We start from the raw sequence: 10,393 nt of genomic DNA, 5'->3' as shown, positions 1-10,393 counted from the left end.
CCTCCCTCTTTCTTTCTTTCTTTCTTTCTTTCTTTCTTTCTTTCTTTCTTTCTTTCTCTCCTTCCTTCCTTTCTTTTCCCTCCCTTCCTCCCTCCCTCCCTTCTTCCCTCCCTCCCTTTTTTCTTCCTTCCGCTTTTGTTTTTGTTTTTTTGCAAGATGGGGATTCTCTATTTTACCATGACTGTCCTGGAACTTGATTTGCAGACCAGGCTGGCCTTGAACTTAGAGATCCACCTGTCTCTCTGCCTTCCAAGTGCTGGTTTTAAGGGTGTGTGTCACCATGCCTGGCTAAGGTTTTTTTTTTTTGTGAGAGTCTCACTAATTTGTCTAAGCTGGCCTTAAATTTGTAATTCTCCTGCCTCAGTCTCCTGAGCAGCTGTGGTTATGGGCTAGTGATGTTCCAGGTTCCTCAGGATCTTGAACTCATATTTAGCTCCTAACTTTTGTTTCAATTTTCTTCTGAAAATGTCTACTATTGGTTCCTACTTCTAATAGACATTGAGTCTGTTTAGTGCTGTAGGGAATGGTCGGAGAAGCAGGGGTGGTACAGGTAAATTGGCCATATTGATTTTTAGATTCCTTGTATTTTCCTTGTAGAATCTCAATTTTGACTTCACTCGGAGCTACCTGGACTTGATTGTGACTTACACTTCAGTCATCTTACTCCTGTCGCGAATCGAGGACCGCCGGCTACTCATCGGCATGTACAACTGTGCCCATGAGATGCTGCACGGGCACAGGTGAGTTAGGGGAGGTAAAGAACCTCACATGTATTGGGCCATGGTGGCCACCCCTTCATTCCCATCAGGGAGGCAGAAGCAGGCAGATCTCTGAGTTGGAAGCCAGCCTGGGCTACAGAGTGAGTTCCAGGACAGAGAGGGCTATCTCAAAAAACAAAAACAAAAACAAGAAACAAAACAAAACGAAAAACCAACTAACCAACCAACCAAACAAGCAAAATGAACCTCATATGGTGCTGTAAGAAGTGGGCGGTCACAACCCCAGAGAACCTGGGCCACAGAGAGGACCCTAAGAGAGACATACATGGATCTAATCTACATGGGAAATAGAAAAGACAAGATTTCCTGAGTAAATTGGGAGCATGGGGATCATGGGAGACAGTAGAAGGGGAGGGGGAAGAAAGGAAGGGGCGTGAAGAAAAATATATAGCTCAATAAAAACAATAAAAACGTAATTGGTGTTATATGATAGCACAAGACAGTCAAATGCAGCCTTCTTATTTTGGGAACTGCTAAGCAAGTGCCCTTCCAATGTGCTCAGCACCCAGTGATTACTATGTGAGGTCATGCATGTGTCAATTAGCTTTATGGAGCCATTCCACAGTGTATACATACTGTAAAACATGGCGCACATGATAAATATGTATAATTTTGTCAATTTAAAAAATAAAATTGTATTAAAAGAAAAAATAACAATTGAAATAAAAAAATAATTGCAATAAAAAAGTGAACGTAGACAAAGGTATTCGTTATCATGATTTCCATATGAAAACCTATAATCCATGTTGTATCCCATGCAAAATAAGACAGCCTTTCACATGTAGTTAACTACTGAATGCCAGAGGATTATCCACTCTGCATTATCTCTGATCTACTTATATTCGTGGACTGGCCTCCACTTTGCTTTTCAGTTATTATAAAAGGCAAAGACAATTGTTTTTAGTATTGGTAGGACAAATACCAGTAAGGTTAAGCCATTAGAGGTAAGAAATGCAAGATAATTCCTATTAAGGATAATTGTAAACCAAATAGAAATGGATGTTGGATTATCTGCAATTCTGTCCTCCATCCCATGTCTGTATGTGTATCTTGACACAAACTTTAAACAAAGGATAAGCTTTGGATGCTTAGCTCCCCTTTGGGATTTTCAAAGAATGGATCCAGGTATATTTGATACAGACTAGCAAATGCAGAATTGTAGAGTAGCTATTATGAGTCTAGCTCTGTCTGCCCACAAGGGAGAAACTTTCATGGATCTGTCTAAAACCATGTTGTCCATTCATTCTTCCTTCCTTCCTTTCAGTTTTTCTTTTTCCAAGACAGGGTTTTCTCTGTGTATCCCTGGCTGTTCTAGAATTTACTCTGTAGCCCAGGCTGGCCTCCTGAGTTCTGGGATTAAAGCATGTGTCACCACTGCCCACTGGTATGCCTACAGTGGGGCATCAGTATGTGTAATTCCCAAGTTAGCATTTCTGTCGTTGGAGGGGCAGGGAATGCCTTCTTTGCACACACATACACTATCCTCTACATGTTTATGGAAAAGTCCATAACTCTTCTCTCTTCTGCTTCTTCCAGTGACCCCAGTTTTGCTCGCCTGGGCCAGATGGTATTAGAGTATGACCATCCTCTGAAGAAGCTGACTGAAGAATTTGGACCTCACACAAAGGTGAGCTCCCCCAGAGAGAGGAGAATCATTCAGGCAGAAGCATTCTTTCCATCTTTTACATTAAGGGTTTATTTTTTTCCCCACAGGCTGTGAGTGGAGCCCTCCTCTCTCTATACTTCCTTTTTGTTCGGAGGAATCAGGGTGCTGAGCAGTGGCGCAGTGCCCAACTTCTAAGCCTCATCAGTAGCCCCCCAGCCATGATCAACCCTGCCAATTCAGACACAGTGAGTTCCTCTTTCCTTTCTCTGCTAAGGCCCTCTATCCGGAAGGTGCGCCCCAGGGCTGTTTCAGCATTTGTCTGGGCTCTGTTCTAGGTTGGTCCCTTTCTAAGCTAGAAAGTCATGACTGATGCTGTGCTTCTGATTGAGCCAGGGTTTGTATGTACATGAATTAACAAATGGGCGAAACCGAGCCAGTGTGGTGTGGTGGCACAAATACTTATGACCCTGGCTCTCGGGAGACTGAGGCACGAGAGCTGTTACATGGCTACAGCCAGCTCTGCTACGTAGCAAGTACCCAGCCAGCCAAGGCTCTAGCAGGGTTTTTGACTCAAAACCCAAACAAAAAAGAAATGGAGTTGTTAAGCATAAGAAGGAATTTGCATTAGGAGTGAATTGATTAATAAATGTTGTTATTCATTTGTGATAGGCCTGACACCTTCCCTCAAAGAATTTATAGTCCTGAAAGAAAGATATGCTATATTCTGTAATCTCAGCACTTGGCAGGCAGAAGTGGAAGAATTGTCACAAGTTTGATGCCAGCCAGGACTATATAGTAAGAACTTGTCTGAAAAGACCGAAAACAATAAAGCATGTGGGCTGAGGTGTGTAGAGAGGATTGTGAGGACCTGAGTTCAGATTCTTAGCAACCGTATGAGAACTGGACACGTGTGTAATCTCAGCACTGGGCGGTGGAGACAGGTCCCGCTGGAGCTTCTCGTCAGCTAAGCCAGTCAGCCGTGAGTTCTGTATTCAGTGAGATTCTGTCTCAGAGATATAGAGAGTGATATTGCACAAATTTACAGCTGAGGCTGAGAGGTCACGGGTGAGTCCCGTGTGATCAGTGTGCACAGTGGAAGAAGAGGGAGATTCTGAAGATATCTCAGTGTTGGTGAGATGTCATGTCCTTCATTTTATTTGTTCTCCCTTCCAGCCCAACCTTGTTCTTTGCCTCAACTATGTCCTCTGACTCTCCGTCCCCTTGCAGGGCCTGCTTTCCTTCATGGCAGCTTTCCTAGCTGTTGTCTATCAAAGTGCCTTAATCCACTCTTGTAAAAGAAACGGTTTTGCTTGTTTTTAGTGCTGGGGATTTCACCATGGGCCTTGTGCATGCTAGGCATGAGTTCCCCCAGACTTTTATTTTAAAACATTTTAAATTACATTTTTATTTACTTTGTGACGTGTGGGTGGAGCACAAGTACAGAGGTCACAGGACAACTTTTGGGGATCAGTTCTGTCTGTCTGCTTGTGGGTTCTGTACATTAAACTCAGGTTGTCTGGTTGGCAGCAGTCTCCTTTGACTGTTGAGCCATTTTGCTGGCTCTGTCCTTACTTTCTACATTCTAAACAGCTACTTGGTTCTCTCTGCCTGCTTCTCGTAGATGGCCTGCGAGTATCTGTCCGCAGAAGTGATGGAGCGATGGATCCTAAGTAAGTTGTGGGAGCGTCTGGGAAAGGGCGTACAGCACTCCTTGGAGCGCACTGAAAGCCTTCCTTTGTTTCCAATCCCCTTGCAGTTGGGTTTCTTCTTTGTCATGGGTGCCTCAACTCCAACAGCCAGTGCCAACAGCTGTGGAAGCTGTGTCTTCAGGGCTCCCTGTACATCACCCTCATCCGGGAAGATGTGCTGCAAATCCACAAGGTCACTGAGGACCTCTTCAGTAGTTTGAAAGGGTGAGTGACTTACAAACCAGTCTTCTAAGAGTTATGGCCTCATCAACATTTCTTTTCCCAAAGTATGAGTGGTAAGGAGTAATTTTAACTTTGAAATATTTATCAAATACCTTCTCTTTGTTGGTGCCTCTTGGGATATGAGAGATAGATAGATTACTAGGGTATGTGAGGTTAGACTGTCTGCTTTGGATTCAAGAGCCGCTTGCTGGCCGTGTGACCCTGGGAAGGTTACTTAGTGTCGATTTACTCATCTGTAAAATGTAAATAAAGCACTACCTCCCATCTGGTTATGGTCAGGGAGCTCGGAGCAGGAGGACCAAGAGTCTGAGGTCAGCCCTGGTTTGCTCTACAGTGATTTTCAGGCCAGTCTGGACTATACAAGACCCTATCTCAAAATCAAAACAAAATCAAGTAGGCACAAACAAAACACCAGACCACAACAAAATGATGTCAAATCTGTGACCTCATAGTGTTCTGAAGAGTCCCAGTATGTAAAGCATATGGAAAAAGATCTGGTATATTGTGTTATACACTTGATTTTTTCTAATGTTTTATTTTTTTTTAAGATTTATTTATTAGTGATGTATACAGTGTATCCCTGTCCACCAGAAGAGGGCATCAGATCTCATTACAGATGATTGTGAGCCACAATGTGGTTGCTGGGAATTGAACTCAGGACCTCTGGAAGAACAGCCTGTGCTCTTAACCTCTGAGCCATCTCTCCAGCCCCTTTCTAATGTTTTAAACTGAGTTTGGTGGCACATACCAGTAACCCCAGCACTCAGCATCTGCGGCAGGAAGATCAACAGGTGTTACACAGAGACCGTATTAGAATAAAAAGTAGCAGCTGCTGAATTACTCCGAAAAGCTTAACTTTTTCTTTTCTGTTTTTAATGTGCTTTCCCTAACATAACGTCCCTACTCTTTCCCTGAAGTTTGCTCTCACTCCTTTTGCCATGAGGTTGCTTGTTTACTGTGTCTGAGTTCTAACTCAAATGGCCTGGCACTTTCTGTTCCTCATACGGCTTTCCTCCCTGTAGCTGCTGAGATTTAGAGCTTGTCTGACTTGTTCCCCCTCCTGCTTCTTCTTTTGCCTTCTCCTCTCTCTAAAACCCTAATAAAGTTGTCCTTGACCTTAAAAAATAAAATTTTGCAAATTGTTGGAAAATAGGCACACTTGTGATACAGTAGGGTAGGGGTTGTGATACGTAAGCACAAAGTATTGTGTAAGCAGGAAGGGTGTTAAGGGCATTTGCACTGGCTTTGTGGGATCTAAAGAAAACAGCAGACAGGCAGATGTGAGTTAAACAATTTCAGCAAAGAAACTCAGCCCCCTTACCCCCCTTTTTTCTCTCTCTCCATGTCGCCCTCTCTCTCTTTTTGAAGACAGGGTTTCCCTATGTAGCTCTGGCTGTCCTGGAACTTACTGTGTAGACCAGGCTAGCCTCAAACTCACAGAGATCTTCCTGTTTCCTGAATGCTGAGATTAAAAGGTGTTCACCTCTATACCTAGCTTGAAGCTTATAGCCTTTGAGGCAAATGAACAATGTGCGCAGAGGTTCAAGTTGCTCAGCTGGGACAGCGTGGGTTACAAAGGTGGGGCTGTGAGTCAGTTTTGGAGCAGTGAATGGGAATATCATAAGCTCTGCCCTAGAGTTTGAGTCAGGGCTCCAAAGGATCCGGAGCCACTGAATGAATTCAAATGAGGTAGTTGAAAGGATCAGATTCGCATCTTAGAGGAGATTTTGGCTCCAGGGGGAAAAGACGAGATGGGCAGTGCTAGAGACAGGGATTAATTTAGTAAATGAGGAGAAATTGAGGACGCCAGACTCTCTGGAATAAGCATCTGATATTCGTTAGGGTAGAGGCATGAGAGCTACAGAAAGTGTGAGGAAAGACTGTGATTCAACTTTTAGACTTTTAGTTTATTTTTATTTTATGTGTATTAATATTTTGCATGAAAATGTGACTGTGTACCAAGTGTGTACAGTGCTCTTGGAGGCCAGAAGAGTGTCTGGTCCTCTGGATAGGAGTTGGAGGTGGTTGTGAGCCTGTATGTGGGGGGTGGGCCCCCCAAAAGTGCTCTTAATTACTGAGCCACTGCTCTAGTCCTGTGGATTCAGTTTTGAACAGACTGAATTGGAAATGTCTGTAGGACATACAGGTTATGTATGTCGGGCCTCTTGCTATGTGATTTAGTAACTAATCATGCTATCTGGACTAGATGACAACTGGTGACGTCATAATCAAAGCCCTGAGAATGAATAGGTCTGATTGTTTAAGAAAAAGATTGGGGACAGAACTTTTGAGAACATTGATATTTAAGCATCTGTAGGGATAAGTCCCGTCCCTTAGGGAGCGTGTTCGCCTCAGGCTAATGTTTGCCTATAAATTTGGCAAGCGTGCTCCCAGCCACTGCTTCTGCTTTCCTGGGAGCACGTTAGCCAAATTTATAGGCAAACATTAGCCCGAGGCAAAAACGCTCCCTAAGGGGCGGGACTTATTCCTACAAGCATCAAGCAGAGGCAGGAAAATCAAGCCACTGGAAGAAATTGTGCAAGGAGGAAGGACCGGCATCATGTGCTAGACGGTGTGACGAGAACAAAGATGAGGGCTGGAAAACTCACTGGGCTTGGCCACAGAGGCCATCTTTGTGTCCTGTGAGCAGCATCAATTGAGTGGTGAGACTGACGGTTGGTTTCAGTAGCTTTAGGAGGAAGTGGAAGATAAGGAATGAACTCCGTGTCACTGTGAAGGGAGAATGAGTTACAAGAGGAGGAAGGTATAGGATTAAGGGAAGGATCCGGTTCCTACATTTATTTCTGTTGGCAAATACTGCACCTGGAAAAGTAAAATAATGAAGCCTTACTCCCCAGAATGGTCTGATGTGTGTGCTACGTGTGTGTGTGTTTGTATGCGTGTGTACATATACAAAAGTATGCATGTGTTTTCAACCTTATGTAAGAAGTTTTGGGAAAGCGTTGGCTCTACATTCAACTTTATATCTACAGATTCATTTAATTATTACTATATTTTAGATATCTCTGAGTATCAGTTTTGAGATGAGGTCTCTCTATGTTTCCTGGATATCCTGGAACTCTCTCTGTGTAGACCAGGCTGGCCTCGAACACAGGGAGATTCCCTGCCTCTGACTCCCAAGTTAAACAAATGGTTTAGAGACTATCCATTGACATATTTTTGTGAACATATTCAAATGTTTCTGTCGGGTAAGTTCTCAGATGTGGAAGGCAACACACTTAAAACTTTATTTCTTTTCCCCATTCCCAAGCTAGGGAACAAACCCAGGGTTTTGCTCATGTTGGGCAAGCATTGTACCTCTGAGCTATATCCCCAGTCTGTTTCTTTTTTAATTTTTCTTTTTTTGAGACGGGGTTTCTTTGTGGATGAAGCCTGTCCTGGAACTAGCTCTTGTAGTTCCAGGGTGACCTCAAACTCACAGACATCCGCCTGCCTCTGTCTCCTGAGTGCCCTGTACTGGATGGAGGTTGAAGTAATTATCCATTAGCAGTGCTGTAGAGTTGAATCCTGATTTAATTAAGATAGTTTTCAATTTCAAATGCCTTTAATTCTAATGCTGTTCAGTATAGGAGAGGCGTGGAGAAGGGGTGCGAGAGGTTCTAGAATCTCCCTGTCGCTGCCAGTAGCTGCCAGAGACTGAGGAAGACAGTGGCGAGCGGAGGCCGCTTACTGTGGGATTCTGGGTGCAGGTCTCTAATAGGAAAAAGATATGGTCAAGTATTGCAGATGAACCACAACAATAAAAAAGATTATTGAATTTGGTGATTCAAAAGTTCACATTGACCTCAGAGGAACGGATTATTCAGTGTTAAAGGCCTTGCGAGAAGTGAAGGGTCAGTGAGAGATGAAGGAGAGGAGTCCTGGAGGAGCTGGTGGGTGGGGAAGGGTGAAGTACAGGTTCAAGTGAGGGTTTCCAGAATCAGAGGCTTTGAACTTGTGTCACAGAGCAGAATAGGCCACAAGAGAGGGAGATAAGGAGTCACAGATAAGTGGGTGACCCGGAGTAAGCAGGAGTGGAGGCGGTGGTGATGGTTTTTACTAGAAATGGTATTTATGACTCCCTTCCTCATCCCAGTCAAAGTTGGAAGAGTGGTTGACTGGCAGGGGCCCAGTGTGAGAAGTCTTTCTCTCCTGCAGTGGTGCGCTGTCTTCTTTCCTTTCCTTTTTGTCTCTGTCTTCCTCCTCTCCCTTCTTCTCCTAGTTCCTGTACCCTCCCTTCATTCTCTTTTTTTTTGTTTGTTTGTTTTTTTTTTTTCCGAGACAGGGTTTCTCTGTGGCTTTGGAGCCTGTCCTGGAACTAGCTCTGTAGACCAGGCTGGTCTCGAACTCACAGAGATCCGCCTGCCTCTGCCTCCCCAGTGCTGGGTGGCGTGTGCCACCATTGCCCGGCTCCTTCATTCTCTTTTGACAGATTCTCTGTATACATCCCTGGCTGGCCTTAAACTCATGAATTTCCTGCTCTGCCTCCTGAGTGTTGGGATGACAAGCATGCATTATCATAGCCTGGCTTAGCTACTATAGTAATTGTTTTTGCAGAATGAAGCATAGAGCAGGATGGGCTCCGAGCTGAGAGTCTTGTTTGTATAGGGTGAGAAGAGTGGGTGAAAATGCTGCTTGTTAGGGTGCCCGTACTTACCAGTGGTGGCGTGACACCCTGCTGTGCTTGATTTGTCGATCTCCAGGTACGGTAAGCGGGTGGCAGACATCAAGGAGAGCAAGGAGCATGCCATTGCAAACAGGTACAGTTGGGGTTCGGGGTAAGTGTTCGGAGGGGCTGGGATAGGAGTCTCCCAGACTTCTGTTTTCACTGTGGCACCCTGAGATCTCTCCCGACTTGTGGTCTCATCCCCACGGACTTCCTGTGGCCCCACAGATGCTTGTATTTTCTCTCCAAGTTTGAGTTTAGCACTGAACCTCCTCAGCTGCAGCTCTCTTCTGCACTGCTTCTGGGAAGCTTGTGCGGGAGAGAAAGACAGTATTTCCTACTATCCCCTTTCCTCCCTCAGCGGCCAGTTTCACTGTCAGCGTCGGCAGTTTCTTCGGGTAGCCGTGAAGGAGTTGGAGACTGTGTTAAATGATGAACCAGGCCTGCTGGGTCCTAAGGCAAGAGAATTGTTCGGGGAGGGATAGTGACCAGTGATGTGTGGGTGATAACTTAGCATTCATGGAACTGCATTTCCAAGTCCCCCCCCCCCCGTGTGTAAATGTGCATGTTAGCACACATGCGTGTGGAAGTCAGAGGACACCCTCAGGTGCTGTTCTTCAGATGCTGTCCACCTTGTCATTCACTGGCCTGAGACTCATGCATTAGGCAAGGCTGACTGAGCAGTGAGTTCAGGGATCTGGAAGTCTCCTGAGCATTGGGATGATGAGTGCATGTCACCATGCATGGCTTCTTTTTTTTAATTGATTATAATTGAGCTCTACATTTTTCTCTGCTCCCTTCCCTGCCTCTTCCCTCCCTTTCAACCCTCTCCCAAGGTCCCCATGCTCCTGATTTACTCAGGAGATCTTGTCTTTTCATACTTCCCGCATGACTGAACTCTGATCCTCACGCTTTTGTGACAAGTACTTTACCAATGGCGCTGTCTCTCCTGCCCCCTTTCTGAGTCTCTTGTGCTTGTGCTGATTCCGTGACTCTCAAAGTCTCAGTGTTTCGTGTCCTCCTTGGCACCATCATAGAATGCCGCCTAACAGCTATTGGTGTGCTTGGCCTGGCTTCTGTTTGAGTGTAAATTAATTGATGACAGAGCTTACTTTCTGCTTTAAGTCATCTCAATACCCATTAAATATTTCTGAAACTTAATTTTGTGGGGAGGGAGGAGTACTGACTGTGAACCAGGGCCAACATATGTATGTCTGATTCCGTGTCACATGGCTCAGCTCTCTGCCTGTGTGCTTGTTTCTAAATGCTACTGGTATGGCTCCAAAATTATATTCACATGCAGATTATTTCAGTCGCTCTCTCTGTGCTTAAAATGTACTGTTTTCTGTTCTGGGGATTGGACCAGAGCCTGTACCAGACAGGTAAGCACTCTATCACCTGAACTATAGCC

General features: G+C 44.8%; 1 protein-coding gene across 2 annotated transcripts in view; it reads left to right on the top strand.

Annotated features, from left to right (window-relative positions):
* The window catches only part of Nckap1l (NCK associated protein 1 like), a 44,091-nt gene that overhangs the window by 8,699 nt on the left and 24,999 nt on the right, over window positions 1-10,393 (top strand). For both annotated transcript variants that reach the window (XM_026782789.1, XM_005353773.3), the window contains exons 5-11: window positions 598-740; window positions 2,316-2,406; window positions 2,493-2,630; window positions 4,007-4,055; window positions 4,142-4,298; window positions 9,020-9,076; window positions 9,344-9,440. In XM_026782789.1, the coding sequence (XP_026638590.1) occupies window positions 598-740; window positions 2,316-2,406; window positions 2,493-2,630; window positions 4,007-4,055; window positions 4,142-4,298; window positions 9,020-9,076; window positions 9,344-9,440 (732 nt within the window). The remainder of the gene's footprint in view (window positions 1-597; window positions 741-2,315; window positions 2,407-2,492; window positions 2,631-4,006; window positions 4,056-4,141; window positions 4,299-9,019; window positions 9,077-9,343; window positions 9,441-10,393) is intronic.

This window comes from Microtus ochrogaster, chromosome 15 (assembly GCF_000317375.1).
Source record: "Microtus ochrogaster isolate Prairie Vole_2 chromosome 15, MicOch1.0, whole genome shotgun sequence".
Taxonomy (NCBI): Eukaryota; Metazoa; Chordata; class Mammalia; order Rodentia; family Cricetidae; genus Microtus; species Microtus ochrogaster.
The sequence above is the reverse complement of the archived record's forward strand: the minus strand, read 5'-3'. Positions and strand labels throughout refer to the sequence as shown.